This window comes from Pan troglodytes, chromosome 5 (assembly GCF_028858775.2).
Source record: "Pan troglodytes isolate AG18354 chromosome 5, NHGRI_mPanTro3-v2.0_pri, whole genome shotgun sequence".
Taxonomy (NCBI): domain Eukaryota; kingdom Metazoa; phylum Chordata; class Mammalia; order Primates; family Hominidae; genus Pan; species Pan troglodytes.
In genome coordinates this window covers 154,061,836-154,080,104 of record NC_072403.2, presented here as the reverse complement: position 1 = coordinate 154,080,104, position 18,269 = coordinate 154,061,836, and the positions used below count along the sequence as shown (strand labels likewise).

The following is an 18,269-nucleotide window of genomic DNA, read 5'->3' as shown; positions in this document are numbered from 1 at the left end:
TTATCATGAGCAAACTAATGCAGGAACAGAAAACAAAACACTACATGTTCTCACTTATAAGTGGGAATCAAAGGATGAGAACACGTGGACATGTAGGGGGCAGGGGACAACACACACTGGGGCCTGCTGATGGTGGAAGGTTGGGGGTAGAGAGAGCATCAGGAAGAAAAGCTAATGGATGCTGGGCTTAATACCTAGGTGATGGGATGATCTGGGCAGCAAACCACCATGGCACATTTTTACTTATGTAACAAACCTGAACATCTTGTTCATGTACCCCTGAACTTAAAGTAACAGTTGAAGAAGAAAAAAAGAGGTAGGGGCTTCTGGGAAGTGCTTAAGTCATGAGGGCAGAGCCTTCATGAATGGGATTAGTGCCCTTATAAAAGAGGCCGGGATGAGCTTGTTTGCCCCTTCTGCCATGTGAGGACACAGCAAGAAGGCACCATCTATAAAGCAGAGAGCCCTCACCAGATACTGAATCTGCTGGTGCCTTGATTTTGGACTTCCCAGCCTCCAGAATTGTAAGCAGTACATTTCTATTGTTTATAAATTACCCAGTCCAAGGTATTTTGTTGTAGCCTGAATGGACTAAGACAAGGTAGTAGGCTAAACTTTAAAACTCAAATTAATAAAACATGTAAACAAGGAGTAATTTGTTTCAAAAATATATTCATTGACATTTTGAATGGATATATAACTAAACAGCCTCTCCTTAGGACTAACATGGCTATTTCACTGCTATTGACACAAGTTACTTGCTTTCCCACCATCATATTTTTCCTCTTATGCCTCCTCTTACCTTAATTACCCATCTCACTTTCCCTATTGAAATTCTACTCATTCTGTAAGGTGCAACTCAAATGCTGTCATCCCAGTGAAATGTAATGACGCAGTTACCACAGTTTGGAAAAAAAAATATTTAAGTTTCGATAGCAATGCATTAGTGTGCCTTCTCTTTGGCATTTTAACTATGCCTTCAATTATGTTTGTGCACATCTGTGTCCCTAAATAGACGTTAAGCTCCTGAGCGGCAGACACCTCTAATGAAAACTTCATGTCCTCAGTGCTTTGCACTTAACCAAAGTGTGTTGAACTGATATTAATTGAATATCTACTGTGTCTCTGCAGTAGGTCAAAGATCATTCGTCAGAAATGGTTCAATCTTTTGCAGTGATTTTGTAGAGATGTAACTATCTAGTATGACAGGAACAAAAAAGTCATCTCCAACATTGGCAGATGAGATTAGAAAATAAGTTACTCTCTGATTTACTTTGCTTTTTGTTCCACACAATTAAAACAACATTTTCAGAGGGATTACTGATACATATGTATATATCTGATATATATCATACATAGACATATATACAAATGTACTATTTAACAGGATTCTGTATGCTATTCTACCTTCAAAGCTGAGATTTTTCTCATAAATGGTACCAAAAAATAATAAATTCATCTCAGAGTTTTTCTATAGAAACTTGGAATAGATTCTTCTAAGCTGCTTGGTTGGCAGACTTTTGGAAATACTTATAGGAGGATACTTACAAACAGTATCTCAAGATAGTATTGAAAAAAGGATCAACAAGAATATATACTTGTTTGTAAATAACTAAACACCTCTTGTGTTTCCCTTTAAATTCAGGACCAAAAAAGGCAGACATGTTGTTTGCAATCTTCATCAATGTAGAAATAAAATCTCCATTCAGGAGAAAAACATCAGTGAATTATTTTTATACCATTCTATCTCGGAGTCACCCCCAACAATAGTTCACTGAAGAAAAAACAACACCATGTCATTCAGGGTCATAAGGGCCAATTTATTTTGGATCCAATGTGCTAGTCATATTTTTTAATGGTTCCATCAGTTATTGAGAGGGTGTCAAAATCTATTTTTCTCTTTGCAGTTGTATTAGCTTTTGCTTCACGTATTTTAAACCTCTGTGGGTAGGCACATAAAACTTTAAGACTGTTATATCCTCTTGATTGAGCCACTTCATCATTATGAAATGACTCTGTTTATCCTTGGTAATGCTCTTTGCTCTTAAATCTTCGTCAGGTTTGTGCTTGTTGACAATCTTTACACTGGCAGAAGAATATTCCCTGCCCATAAAAACAGCAATTATTTTGCAATTACAGTCTTTTGTTTAACCTAGTTCAAATGGATTTATTTACTGAATTCTTGGCATATTAACAGAAAGTGTTCGTGGGATATTTAATCACAGAATAGGATGACTGTCAAGATTTAGGTTTTAAAAACATGTTATAATATGTCTAGTTAAAATGAGGGCGTTTCAAGGGCCACAGACCTAATCCCAAATTTTGTTTGCAGAAGTCTAAGTATGATTCAGAGACTTGAATTTTAGATCTTCAAAACACCGTAGAAATCTAGTTTTGCCTGCTCCTGGTTTTTGTGGGAAAACTAAAGCTCACAGGAGGTTCAGAAGGGCCAATTTTCTGGTAGACAGAACAGATTGCCACAGTGAGCATACCAGAACATCAGCTTCCTGACTCAGAACAGACCCCTCTGTGTGACAGCGTTCTGTGCCTATGGTTTTATCATCTTCACACCTTTTTTTCAGTTGCTTATCTTTGAACCAGTAGGCAGAAGAAAAGATTCACTATTGAGGGAAAAAAATCAAATGAGTTCTGACTTTCCCAAAATGTTCAGATGTCATTGGTGGCTTTAATTTTAAACTTCCTCTTGTCTCTTCATCTGGAGCAATAATCTTCCAGTTACAATTTCCTCAGTCACCGTAAATATTTTCAATTTTCAATGTGGCCTAAATATTTTCTCCCATTTTTAAGATACACATTGCTACTTCTTCACTCCATTGAGCTTGAATATATTAATCTCTGCCAGAGTATAGACAGACCAAGAATATATAAGCTGCTAACAAGTATCATATATGTCTGTGACTAGGATGTTATTAGTGTATATTCTAAGAATGTCCTGAGCATACCTGACATCATGCTTCATGGTGTCAAAAGATAAAGAACCATGCATTCGAATTAAGAATCGAGACTTGCTGGGTGGCATGGACTGGATTTTTTTGATAAGTAAGATTAATATGTGATTTCAGAACGTTTTGATGCAATTATTATAATCTTAAATCACTACGATATAATAGAACAGAGGTTTCTGAACACAACCTTTATTTGATCATTTTAGTATATATTTTTTTGCCCATTCGTATATTTATTTCACCAGGTCAGAATACTTACAATGCATCAAGCTTCATGTGAATTACCAGGAATTCACAAATGTATAAAATATCAAGGAACTTAGCATCTAATGAGGGAGACACATGTAAATAAATAAAGTTTAACTTACGTGATACATAAAGTTAAGTGATCAATAGTAATTTTGTCAAGTTACTGTTGTTTCTCGGGTATTACTGGTTTTATACAGAAAGCATTGTATACAGAAAATATATAAGCATGGCACAATAGACCGTCCAGTGTCCTTGTCCCTTCTCAGAGGACTCTGAATATCCCCTATATCACAATACAAATAACATAGCCGAGGGGTCTAAAAGACAAAACAATTCCATGGGATGAATTAAAGCAGGCAACTGATAGGGTTAAGAGCATATTCGAGCCTCTGCGTGTCCTCACATGGCCTCTTCTCTGTACACGTGCAGAATGAGCCAGCTCCGGTGGCTCTTCCTCTTCTTGTAACGACAGCAGACCTATAGGATTAGGGCCTCACCTTTATGATCTCATGTAACCTTAATTGCCTCCCTATGGGACCTGCCTCTGAACACAGACACACTGGAGATCAGTGCTTCAAAATATGAATTCTGAAGGGATACAATTTAGTCATAACACATTCCCTGGCCCCCGCCCCAGCCATAATACATTTACACTCCTGGCCTCCATAGGCCATATGCATAGTAACACTAAATTACTCGAGTTACCTGAATTGCCCACATTTGTTCCTCCATGTGCTTTTCTCTCTGCTAACTTCTCCTTGCTTCCCTGCATGCCAAAACTTCAGCTCAACTTTATCTGTGAAGCTTTCCCTGACTTTAGGAAGAATTATTGTATCTCGTATATAATATCCAGTATGGCATTATCATATTAAATATTTGATGGTAGATGCTCAATAAATATTAATATTTTTGAACATATGAATGACTTAATATTTGACAAGACTTCCCAATATTGCTGAACTCTGAAGCCAGTTCCCCATTAAGTTATATTCATGGAATACTGCTATGCAATTATGTCTTTCCCTCCAAACTTGATATATGAAGTAAGAGACAGGGGCTTTTGCCTAAGACTTTCAGGGAGAAATTTAATTGAGGAAGTATCTAATAATAAACATTATTGCTAATTTTATATTTTCAGTCCGTATCTCAATCTTATTTCCTGAAGATGAAGAATTTTTAGTTAGGAAAGACAGTGATGTTATTTAAAATAAAAAGGATAAAACAGGCACATCTGGGAAACCCAGACTCCCTAATGATGTGGAACACCTTCTCCAAAATGACCTATAAATCCATTGTAGCATTACTCAAACCCTGCTTAGTGTCCCCTTGGATTGCTGCAGTCCATACAATTTCAGGTCATAGATCAGTGTATATTCCAGATATTGAGGGTGCAATCAGATTTTCAAGTTCATACCCTGTGTTCACTGCCTAGCACCGTCAATTGGAACATATGGCCCAGATAATAGATAAATTTAGGTGCTAACACCTCACTAATAAAAGGAACTGTCCAATGACCTTGATAATGTGGAACTCATAACATCTCATTGTACTTATAATGTAACAGGTGACTTACTTACATGGATGATACTTCTTATGATCTGAAACAGGCAGTCTGAGCTTAGAAATAAATATTAGCTGTGTTACCTTAGGCAAATTTGTTACTCTGTGGCTCCCTTTCCTCATCTTAAAACAGAAATAAAGCCTACCTCTCAGGACCACTGGCAAGATTAAATGAATTAATATATGCAAAATACTTAGAATAGTATCTGACATTTTAGTAAACATTGAAATGTTAGCTATTATGATTATTATTGAAATGTTGCTTACTTAGAACTGGTCCTACTTAAGTATACTCCAATGAACAAGCCTGCAGTCTTAGAATTCCACATAGACTTCAAAGATTACAACCAACCAGGGAAGGATACTTCTCATATGAAGGATGTCTTAACTTTTCTACTGATGGAGCTTTGTTTATGGGCCAAACTACAACATCTGATCCAAATGCTCCAAAATGAGTCAAGTTAAAGAAAAAAAAAATAGAAATGGGTGAAGAGAGGAAGCAGTGCAGATAACCAAAACCCATCAACTCCATTAACTATTATTCTTTTAGAGTTGAAAATATTTGTACAATGCTGCTATTAGGGTGTTTCTTTAGAAAAGACAGTATATAATCTTTCAATGCATACATAGAATTCTCAAATTTCTAGAATTACAAGTCATATATAAATTCTAAAAACATCTGAGGATATTAATTTTCAAGACCCATAACTGGAGTCTTTTTCTTGGTGTAGTCCTGATGTCAGTAAACTTCCTAGGCCATGCTAACCATGGGAACTATTCTTGGCTTGCAGCTCCAGTTCAGCAGTGATTTGGTGAGATATCTGTGGCAATCATTGTCAGCAGAACCTTATTTCTTCTTCTCCCTCTGCCGCATTGACAAAACACCGTTATCAGTTTCACTTGGGCTGGTCACAAAAACTTGGAAACATTGTACTTCAGTCTAAGTGTGAGAGGAATTCGGCAACTTTCCCTACTGCAGTACATGATTACTCATTCCTTTCAGGCATTCAGGTGAAAAATCTGGAGTCAACCTTTACTCCTTCTCTTAAGTTCGTACCTCATATCTAGTTTACAGAAATCCTGTGGCTCTACCTAAAAAAAAGCCGCCAGAAACCAATCCCGTTTTATTACCTCCAAGGCTACTCCTGGACTAAGACATCATAATATCTCACCTTGATTATTGTAATACTTCTTTTTTTTTTGAGAAGGAGTCTCGCTCTGTCGCCCAGGCTGGAGTGCAGTGGCACGATCTCGGCTCACTGCAACCTCCGCCTCCTGGGTTCAAGCTGGTCTCCCAGCTTCCTCCCTTACTTACCACCCACCTTACGGTCTATTCTCAACATAGGAGCCAATATGATTATTTCAAAAGTTAAGTCACATCAGGCTACGTTTCTTCTGAAAACCTTTCCATATAGCTCCCAGTCAAGTCTCTTACAAAAAAGCTTTATGATCCTAAGCTTTTAGCTCCCTCACCAGCCTTTCTCCTGCTTTTACCCTCTGACCTGATTTCTGTCTACCTGTTGGGAATGCTCTTCCTCCATGTATGTATCTGCATACTAGTTACTCTTTTCCTTCTTTGCTCAAATGTTACCTCAGGGAGGTCTATCCTATTCTATTGAAATATGCATATGTCTGTACACACCTAAGCATCTCCTATCCTGTCCTCAATGTTTCCTCCATAGCATTTATCACTATTTAATACAGAAGTTCCCATAGTGTGGTCCCCAGAACTTTCTAGCAAGTTCGCAGGTGATGCTGATGCCGGTCGTCCAGAGACACCTTTGAGAACCAGTTTGAGGAGAATCTCTTTTCTCAGACTTGGAATATTTCTGATTTGGGTAGAGCTAAACCACTCGAACTTTAGGGACCACCTTAAGTGTCTCTTAAAACTCAGAAGGCTGTGACCCATCCCTAGAGTTTCTGATTGGGTAGGACAGGTGGGGCCCAAAATTTGTATTTCTAATCACACTCGGAGAGCCACTGATTAAATGTAATGTATATTTTATTATCTATTTCCTCCCTTTTAGAATGTAAACTCTATGAGGGAGGGACTTTTTTTCCTGCTGTTTCTGCTTGCAAAGAACAATACCAGGCATATAGTAGCCATTCAGTAAATATATATGGAAGGAATAAATGAAAATTGCTAATCCTACTGTTACATCAGAACACATCTCCTAATTTTATTGTAAGATTTTATAGGAAAAAATACAAATACAAAGTTAACAAACATTGTATAGTTCAATCCCCTCATGCAAGAAGGCGTTTTTAAGCACTGGGCCACATAGACAACTGGGATTTCCTGATATTAGGGAAATAAATTATTAACAATTTACATTATTAGAGCATTAGTATTGACACTAAACATTTATGAAATGCTACCATGCGCTAAGCACTTCAGGTACTGTATCTCTTTTAATTCTTGCAACTATTGAGATGGCTAGTGGTGTCATTTCCATTTTACAGAGAAGGGCTCTGTCACACCATGCAGCCCACTACCAGCGGACTCCGTAGTTTCTATATTGTCTCCTTCCCTCTATGTGCTCTCCCAATTGGGAACCAAAAGGTAGGGTATAAAATAGGAGGTGATGCGTTTACTTTTCAGTGTCCAGGCATATCAAGGTTTGAATTAAAATTTGCTGAACATCATGTAACACTAAAGGTCATCCTGGCCATCTTTCTATTCGTAATAACATTCTAAAGAGCATTGGATTTCTAGATGCAAATGTGGAACCCTACAAATGTTCATATCTCTTGTAAAAGATAGGAAAATGTTTTTTAGGAGGCATGTTGTTTGGGGACTTTTTTGTGAGAATTTAGAACAGTTTAGTCAGTCTGAATATTTATTCTACCAAACCCTGTACAATAGCATTACATTTATGCAGAAAATAATGGATATAAATGATTATGAGTTAGTGATTTGTTTTTTCCCAAAAGGCCATTAGACTAGGTGTCTTAACTTTTTCTTAGAGGGCCAAATAGTAAATGTTTTTAGACTTGCAAGCCATACACCTCTGCAGTTGTGGAAAGCAACCACAGACAAAACATAAATGAATGAGTATAGGCTTGTTTCAAAGAAACTTTATTTACATAACAGGTGGCCAATCCATGGGCCAAAGCTTGCTGACCCTTGTGTTTAAAGATTCCCATCTTAGTAGCATGAATAAAATGGACCAGATAAATTTCAGTTAACTTTGTCAAATTTATCTTAAAAAACAAAAAACCTGTTTCTTCCTATAGAAACACCCATATTCCTATAAATAAAAATGACTTTTAAAAAAGACAATCCTAGCAGGCAAATAAAAACAGACATTTGTCTTTGTAATAAGTTGAATTAGCTAAACGAATCCTTGTATTTATTTTTCACACAGCACAAATGCAGGTGGTACACAGTAAGTTCATAATTCCCCACAAAACTTATAAACTTAACAAATGGGAATCTAAACATAATATTCTGAATCATCCATAGTTATCCACTGTGTGGAATCCATTCTACAGCAGCAGAGGAGTACCTTAATTTAAAGCACCAAGTTTCCAGGCATTACTACAAATATCTTCTTTTCATTCTCTAATACATGCAGTCAAACTGCCTATGAAGCAAATACCAATTCATCTTACGCTTTAACAGATAAGGTAAAGCACTTGGGAAATCAACATTATTCTTAAGTCTGAAAGTGATTCTACCTCTTTACCTTATTATATTTTCTCCCATGAAATTTTAAACTTTTAATGGAGTTATATTTAACATGAGAATAAATTAAAATTTGAACTTAATGTCTTTTCAGATTCATCCAGCAGTTTAGAATGTTTATATTTGTTTTATGTCTTGAGGGAAACAAAAACGTAATTTCTAATTTAGAATATTCTGGCTATCTTTATTAAAAGTTACATTTATAATTTTATAGCAAAGTAATATCATCTGTTTGTCCAAACATTACAGATTTTTAAAAATTCCCCTAATGTATGTAAATACAAAGCTTATTCCCAGTACACATTTTATAGAGGTGTGTTTTCATTTTTTGAAGCAGGGTTCAATGGACATTTTTAGGGTCTTGCTAACATCAGCCCTATATACTCAGAGACGATTGAATCTAGTAAATGGACAATGAAAACTGGTTGAGGCTGCTGATGAATGCTTCAATAAAAATCTGATACACACAGATTTCATTGTCATATTCAACGAAACCAAGTCTTCCTTAAAACTGTGATCCTGATAGGCTGAAGATAGAGTAATGGACTGTTAGTTCCTCATGCCAAAAATACATGGGTCTGTCATACAAAGGCTTCATTCTCTGCCTGTCGTCAGTAACTTGAGAGCCTTTTGTAGATTCTGGACAGCAGTGCTTACATCTTCATACTGCAAAGCACTGCCAGCATATTTGCAGTACTTCTGAGCTCTAGCAAAGTCTTCTGGGGTTAGACGAACATCCCCTAGAAGAAAAAGAACAATTGGGATATTTATAAGAATATAAAAAGTGTTCTGTAAGGTTGGGCAAATGCTTATGCTTAAGATTAAAAAACATATTTAAGGCTATGTAAAAACAGTAGTTTTAGTCAATCTCACATGAACTTTGATACATTTTCTTCATTCTTTTCAATTGTCTTTTTATTACTAATATAAACCACAGACACGGCAATACATAATAACTTAGATGAATTAAGATTTTCCTTCAAGAAGCAATAAGGACAAACAAGGATAGCAGCTTTGGTGTCTATGCTAGAATCACTTAGCCTCTCTCTTCATGGAACAATACACACAGACTAAACCAATTCAACCCTCATTTGAGCTGGAATGTAAGTATCACCTTCAATAAAAAAAAGTGAATAACAAACTTTATGTAAAGAAAACCAGGTTGCTTAGCTTGTTTTAAGCATGAGAGTATTTTACATGTTTGTGCCATCCATGTAAAAATTTCTTAAGGTTTCTTAAATTTTATATCACTGAAATATACAATTAAACATGTAAACAACCATTACATATTATTTCTCTAAAATTTATTCTTAGCAAGTTTTCTAGTTATACATATGATTAACATGTAGTGCCCAACTAAACAATTTCAGTTTAAAAAAAAACATTAAAAACATTTCATTTAATCTAAGATACAAATTTCCTTGAATATATATTTCTAAAGACAAAATTAAAAATGGACATTGTATCTTGTCTTTTGAAATAACCACCATTTTCTTTGGAAATTTTTATGAGAATTCTCAGGAGTACTAATCAGAAGGCTGGGAGGCATAGACTATAACAAGCAGACAACATATTTCAATTCTGTTTGAAATAAGTACAAGGCTGTACTTAGAATGACTTCGTTTAGTTGCTTTTAATTTTGCCATATGTATATATTTTATGCTGCGTGTGTGTATACACAAATACACACACGCAGCATAAAATTAAAAATTTGACATTACCTAGGCAAAGATTTCAAACTAGGTAGCAACTCCAGGCAAGTGGATACAATATTCTGATCCAAATTATTATTTTCTAAAATTTTCAAAAAGAGTACGAAACAATTGATGCTACTGTTTCCAGCACAGTGCCAGGCACCTGCAGGTGCTCAGTAACTTCACTGCATGAATATGAAAAAGCTGTATTTTAAATTATTTCCCACATTTTAAAACTAAGTTCATATAGAATTAAACATTAATTAAATTGCAGATTTTAAAATACACATATACTTACTAGTGTAGGGTGCTAGAGTAAGTCTTCAAATATTTGTTGAACTAGTAGTATTTAAGATTACATAAAATTTGGCCTTTACTGTTGTGAATCAGGGATTACCGATCCCAATTTTAACAGAAGTTACTGACTTGGCATTTGTTGCCCATTAAACCTAAACATCAACTATCCTGCAGTTCTGTTGACAATTTAGTCAGGTATGCTCCAGTTCATATTTCTGATCTTGAAAAATACCTACCAGATTCTTTAACGGGTTTTCAAAATATATTTACACTACATACGCTGTCTAGGTGAGGAAACATCTTTGAAAATTGAGTTTACCTTAACGCTACTTTTTGTGCTTTAAGTCTCTCCTATCTCAGGGCACTCTTTTAAATATACAAGGCATCCATCCAGAATTTACTGGACATGCTGAAAGAAGGCTGTAATGGTCAGATTAATCTTTATTTTTACAGCATTAGCTTTAGCACTGTTTGGCTGACATATCACTTATTAATAAGGTAATATGTATAATGGCAAAAACCATTAAAACACAATATTGTATTTTTTTGTGAAATAATTTCAATATTTAAAAAATGTGAATGAAAATATATTAACAGAAAAATATAACTAGATATAAAATACATAAAGCTTACAGACATGCATAACCAATTATGTAACTCATATATAAAATACAAGAACTAAGTAACAACCAATGTACAGATTTAGATCCAAAATGTAACTTATAGACATATAGAGATATTTATTTTCAACAATGAAAAATTAAGCTAAAAAATCATGTTACATGCTATTTTGTAACACATAGGCTCTCCTTTATTTTGAAAATATAGTATACTAGTCTACATTCATTAATAAAATATGAATTAAATTCTTAAACTGAGTAAAAATAAAATGTCACCTAATTATGAGTCTTTAAAATTAGTATTTAAAAACTCAACAGAGTAAGCGAAAAATATATAAGGGTAAACACATTTCAGAAAGAGAACAAGTGTTAAATTTCAGTTTATCTGACTTTATACTTAAAAAGGTCAATATAAGCTTAATGCACCAAAATAAAAGCTGTTTTTTTTTCTATCATTAAAATTTACTAGAGGCCATAATCAGAACAAGAGAGGGTGCAAGTGGACCTTAAAGATGCTTCAAAGATTAGAGGGGTTGTCTAATATATCTCTCTTCTGAAATCTTAGCTTATAAGTTACAGACGAGCTGCAGACAAGACCATCTATATATAAGAGGGCTTCATCTCCTCTTCAGAGGTCAGGACAAGATCAGGCAGAAGAGAGCTAGAACTATCAGTTAAATCCTCTACTACAGTGGCAAAGAGAGCCTGGGTCAGCACTGGATCAAAGATAACATCACTTGGTATAAAGAAAAATCACTGTGTGCTCAGTTGACATAAGCATCCATTTCCAAGGTTGATATATCTAATGTCATAAGAGAGGATAGAACATTTATTTGTAAATATTTCCAAAATGAGTCTTTAGCAGCTCTTTCCAATTTAACTAGATAGTTCTAGAAATTCTTATGTCAAAGGCCTTGGATAATCTCATTCTGGTATACTCTATTATCCTTTGACTTGGATGGAACACACAGGACACAGACTGAACCTTCATACATACAGGCATTGCTGAGACATGTCACTTAACAATTCCAACAATAGTAGTTATGAATACAGGCAGAATTTCATTATGTCAAGTGCTGTGCTAAATACTATTCAGATATTATATCACTTAATGCTCAAAAAACTTTTTTTTTTTTTGAGATGGAGTCTCACTCTGTCGCCCAGGCTGGAGTGCAGTGGCATGATCTCGGCTCAATGCAAGCTTCACCTCCTGGGTTCATGCCATTCTCCTGCCTCAGCCTCCCAAGTAGCTGGGACTACAGGCGCCCACCACCAGGCCTGGCTAATTTTTTTGTAATTTTTTAGTAGAGACGGGGTTTCACCGTGTTAGCCAAGATGGTCTCAATCTCCTGACCTCGTGATCCACCCATCTCAGCCTCCCAAAGTGCTGGGATTACAGGCGTGTGCCACCGCGCCTGGCCAATGCTCAAAAAACTTTATCAGGTAAGTTGTCATTCACACTCTAATACTATTCAGAGATGTAAAAGTAAAAAAGTAAACACTGTGCTTCAAATACCTACCTATCCAATTCCATTCTCCAGAGTGAGCCATAAATTCATTATAATATATTTAATATACATTAATATCACACATATATGCATTAAAAGGTGATTAAATACTAAGCAGTAAGGAGAAATACGTAGCAGAAAAGGGGTATAAGTACTAGAAGCGGTAGTAATGGTAGTGACAGTGGTTATAAATGCACTATTTTTAAAAAAGACTTTATATTTTAGAGCAGTTTTAAGTTCACAGCAAAGTTGAGAGGAAGGTACAGAGATTTCCCTTATCTCCCCTTCCTCACCATGCATAGCTTCCTCCATTATTAAACTCCCCAACTTGAGTGGTATATTTGTCACAATCGATGAACCTGCATTGATCCATCAGTATTACCCAGAGTCTATGTTAGGGTTTACTCTTGACGTTGTGCATTCCATGAGTTTGGACAAATTTATAATGACATATATCTATTGTTACAGTGTGATATGGTTTGGATTTGTGTCCCCACCCAAATCTCCTGTCAAATAGGAGGAGAGGCCTGGTAGGAGGTGAGTGGATCATGGGGATGGATGTCCCCCTTGCTGTTCTTGTGACAGTGAGTTCTCATGAGATCTGATGGTTTAAAAGTGTGTGGCACTTCCCCCTTCATTCTCCTATTGCCGTGTGAAGAAGGTGCCTGCTTCCCCTTCACCTTCCACGTGACTTGTTGAATGATTTTGACCAAAATGCTGATAATGATATGGACAATGAAGTCCAGCCTGAGGTGGTTTCAGATGGAGATGAGGAACTTACTGGGAACTAGAGTAAGGTCACTTTTGCTATGCTTTAGCAAAGAGGCTGGAGGCATTTTGCCCCTGCCCTAGAGATCTGTGGAACTTTGAAATTGAGAGAGATGATTTAGGGTATCTGACAAAAGAAATTTCTAAGCAGCAAAGCATTCAAGAGTTGACCTGACTGTTTCTAAAAGTGTACGCTCATATGCATGAACAAAGAGATTATCTGAAAATGGAACTTATATTTAAAAAGCAGAGCATAAAAGTATGGAAAATTTGCAGCCTGATCATGTGGTACAAAAAAAACACCTGTTTTCTGGGGCAAAATTCAAGTCTATCACCCAAATGTGCATAAGTAAAGAGGAGTCGAATGTTAACAGCCAAGACAGTGGGGGAAAATGTCTCTAGGGCATTTCACAGACCACCACAGCAGACCCCGCCATCACAGGCTTGGAGATCTAGAAGGAAAAAATGGTTCCATGAGCCAGATACAGGGCCAGCTGCTCTGTGTAGCCTTGGGACATGGCACCCCAGCTGCTCCAGCTCCAGCCATAGCTAAAAGGGACCAAGGTGTGGCTTGGGCCATGGCCACACCAAGGTGTGGTGTTGGGCCTATGGGTGCGCAGAAGGCAAGAGGTGAGGTTTGGGAATCTCTGCCTAGATTTCAAAGAATGTATGGAAATGCCCGGATGTCTAGGCAGAAGTGTGCTGCACTGGTGGAGCCCTCATGGAACACCTCTACAAGAGCAGTGCAGAGAAGATATGGGGGGTTGGAACCCCCATGCAGCATGCCCACTGGGGCACTGCCTAGTGGAGCTGTGAGAAGAGGGCCACCATCCTCTAGACCTCAGAATGGTAGACCTACTGACAGCTTACATCATGCACCTGGAAAAGTCACAGGCACTCAACATCAGCCTGTGAAAGCAGCCAAGGGGGCTGTACCCTGCAGAGCCACAGGGGTGGAGCTGCCCAAGGCCTTGGGAGCCCACCCCTTGCATTGGCATGACCTGGAAGTGAGATATGGAGTCAAAGGAGATTATTTTGGAGCTTTACAATTGAATGACTTTCCTGGTGGGCTTCAGACTTGCATGGGGCCTGTAGCCCCTTTGTTTTGGCCAATTTCTCCCATTAAGAATGGGAGCATTTATCCAGTGCCTGCACCCTCACTGTATCTCAGAAGTAACTAACTTGTTTTTGATTTTACAGGCTCATAGGTGGAAAGGACTTACCTTGTCTCAGGGGAGAGTCTGGACTATAAACTTTTGAGTTAATGCTGAAATGAGTTAAGACTGGTGGACTATTGAGAAGAGATATTTGTATTTTGGAATATGAGAAGGACATGAGATTTGGGAGGGGCCAAGAACAGAATGATATGATTTGGACTTGTGTCCCTGCCCAAACCTCATGTTGAATTGAAGGAGGGGCCTGGAGAGAGGTAACTGGATCATGGGGGTTGATGTGCCCCTTGTTATTCTTGTGATAGTGAGGTCTCATGAGATCTGATGGTTTAAAAGTGTGTGGCACTTCCCCCTTCCCTCTCTGTCTCCTGCTGCCATGTGAGGAAGATGCCTGCTTCTTCTTCACCTTTTGCCATGATTATAAGTTTCCTGAGGCCTCCCAGTCATGCTTACTGTTGAGCCTGTGTAACCATGAGTCTTAAACCTCTATTCTTCATAAATTACCCAGTCTCAGGTAGTTCTTTATAGCAATATGAGAACAGACTAAAACATAGTGTCATACAAAATAGATTCACTGCCCTAAAACTTCTCTGTGATCCACTCATTCATCCCTCCCTCTCCCCCTAACTCTTGGCAACTGCTGATCTTCTACCCCCTCTATAGTTTGCCTTTTTCAGAATGTCACATACTTGGAATTATACAGTATACAGCTTTTAAAAATTGGTTCCTTTCACTTTGTAATATGCATTTAAGTTTCCTCCATGTCTTTTCATAGCTTGATAGCTCATTTCCTTCTAGCACTGAATAATATCCCATTGTCTAGATGTACTGCAGTTTATTTATCCATTCACCGACAGCAAGATAATCTTGGTTCCTTCTGTGTTTTGGCAATTGTAAACAGAGCTGCTATAAACTTTTGCTTGCAGGTTTTCATATGAATATATGTTTTAAAAGCATTCAGGTAAATACCAAGGACACAACTGCAGGATCCTAAGGTAAATGTATTTAGTTAAATAAGAAACTGCCAAACTGTCTTTTAAAATGGCTGTATCATTTTGCATTCCCACCAGCAATGAATGAGAGTTTCTGTGGTTCCACATCGTCACCAGCATTTGGTGCTGTCAATGTTGTGGATTTTGGCCATTCTAATAGGTGTGTAGTGGTATCTCATTGTTCTAATTTGCATTTTCCTGATGATATATGCGGTGGAGTATCTTCTCATATGTCTGCTTTCCATTTGTATATCCTCTTTAGTCAGGTGCCTATAAAGGCCTTTTGCTAATTTTTAAATAGGGTTGTCTGCGTTATTGTTCTTTAGGAGTTCTACGTATATTTTGTTAACAGTCCTTAATCAGATAAGCCTTTTGCAATGTTTTCTCTCAGTCTGTGGCTTGTCCTTTCATTTTTTTTTTTTTTTTTTTTTAGAGATGGAGTCTCGCTCTTTCGCCCAGGCCGGACTGCAGTGGCGCTCTCTCAGCTCACTGCAAGCTCTGCCTCCCGTGTTCATGCCACTCTCCTGCCTCAGCCTCCCGAGTAGCTGGGATTACAGGCGCCTGCCACCGCGCCTGGCTAATTTTTTGTATTTTTAGTAGAGATAGGGTTTCACCATGTTAGCCAAGATGGTCTTGATCTCCTGACCTCGTGATCTGTCTTTTCATTTTCTTGACAGCATCTTTAGAAGGGCAGAAAATTTTAATCTTAATGAAATCTGCGTTATCATTTCTTTCTTTTATAGGTCATGCATTTAAAAAGTCATTGCTCAGCCCAAAGTCATCTGGATTTTCTCTTATGCTATCTTTTACATGTTTTATAGTTTTGTATTTTACTTTTTACATTTATTTTTTATGAAGGTAAAATATTCATGTATAATTTGCCATCTTTACAATTTCAAAGCATATATTTCAGTGGTAATAAAAACATGTATATTCTTTTTTTTCCACTTTCATCCTCCACTCCTTCCCCCTTTCCTTCCTGGCCTTTGGTAACCACTAATCTACCTCTATTTTCACGAGATCCACCTTTTTTAGCTCCCACATGTGAGTGAGAACATACGATATGTGTCTTTCTGTGCTTGGCTTATTTTATTTCAAACAATGACCTCTAGTTCTATCCATGTTGCTGCAAATAACAGAATTCTTTTCCTTTTTTTGGCTGAATAATATTCCATTGTGTATACACACCACATTTTCTTTATTCATTCATCCACTGATAGCCATTTAGGTTGATTCCATTTTTTGGCTACCGTGAATAGTGCTGCGATAAACATGAGAGTGCAGATTTCTCGCAGCATATTCATTTCCTTTCTTTTGGATACTGTTTTCCTTTCCTTTGGAACTGTTGAATCATATGGTACTTCTATTTTTAGTTATTTGAGAAACCTCTGCACTGTTCTCTATGCCTGTCTTTTGGTATGAGCCATTTTAACTAGGGTAAAATGATAATGCAATGTGATTTTGATTTGTATTTCTCTGATGATTAGTGATGCTGAGCATTTCTTCATATACGAAATGTTAGATCTTTTGCCCATTTTTGAATTGCATTATTTGTTTTTTGCTATTGAGTTGTCTGAGTTCCTTATATATTCTGGTTATTAATCCCTTGTCAGATAGATGGATTGCAAATATTTTCTCCCATTCCATGGGTTGTCTTTTCACTTTGTTGATTTTTTCCTTCGCCATGATGAAGCATTTTAGCTGGATCTAATCCCATTTGGCCATTTTTGCTTTATTTGCCTATGCTTTCGAGGTCTTACACACAAAAAAATCTTTGCATAGACCAATGTCCTGGAGCATTTCTCTAATGTTTTCTTCTATCAGTTTCATAGGTCTTAGATTTGAGGTTTCAGATGTAAGTCTTTAACCCATTTTGACTTGATTTTTGTGTAGGATGAGAGATGGGGGTTTACTTTCATTCTTTTGCATATAGTTATCCAGTTTTCCCAGCACTATTTATTGAAAAAATTGTCCTTTCCCCATTGTATGTTCTCGGCATCTTTGTCAAAAATAAGTTGGTTGTAAATGCATAAATGTATATCAGGATTCTCTATTCTGTTCCACTGGTCCATGTGTCTGTTTTTTATGCCAGTACCATGTTGTTTTGGTTATCATAGCTTTGTAGTAAATTTTGAAGTCACATAGTGTGATGCCTTTAGCTTTGCTCCTCTTGCTCAGTTTTGCTTTTACTATTCAGGGTCTTCTATCATTCTACATAAATCTTAGGGTTCTTTTTTTTGGTGAAATGTCATTCTGTGAAGAATGTCTTTGGCATTTTGATAGGGATTGCACAGAATCTGTAGATTGCTTTGGGTAGTATTGTCATTTTAATAATATTAATTCTTCCAATCCATAAGCATGGAGTATCTTTCCATTTTTTATGTGTCTACTTCTATTACATTTATCAGAATGTTATATAGTTTTTCTTAGTTATTAATATATACACAATGGTGTATATACACAATGGAATATTATAGTTAGTTATTAATAACTAACTTCTTTAGTTAGATCGGTTCCCAGGTATTTTTTTTTTTGTATTTGTATTTTTTGTATTACATTTTTTGTATTATACTCAACAGAATTTTATATAGTTTTTCTTAGTTATTAATATATACACATAGTGTATATATACAATGGAATATTATAGTTAGTCATTAATAACTAACTGCTTTAGTTAGATCGATTCCCAGGTATTTTATATTTTTTTGTATTACATTTTTTGTATTACATTCATCAGAATTTTATATAGTTTTTC

At 36.6% G+C, this 18,269-nt stretch overlaps 1 protein-coding gene across 1 annotated transcript in view; it reads right to left on the bottom strand.

Moving 5' to 3' along the window:
- Positions 1-6,930: 6,930 nt before the first annotated feature.
- Positions 6,931-18,269, bottom strand: part of VTA1 (vesicle trafficking 1) — a 73,518-nt gene continuing 62,179 nt past the window's right edge. The window contains exon 8 of the mRNA XM_518771.7: positions 6,931-9,203. Coding sequence (XP_518771.1) covers positions 9,058-9,203 — 146 coding nt within the window. The 3' untranslated portion in view covers positions 6,931-9,057. The remainder of the gene's footprint in view (positions 9,204-18,269) is intronic.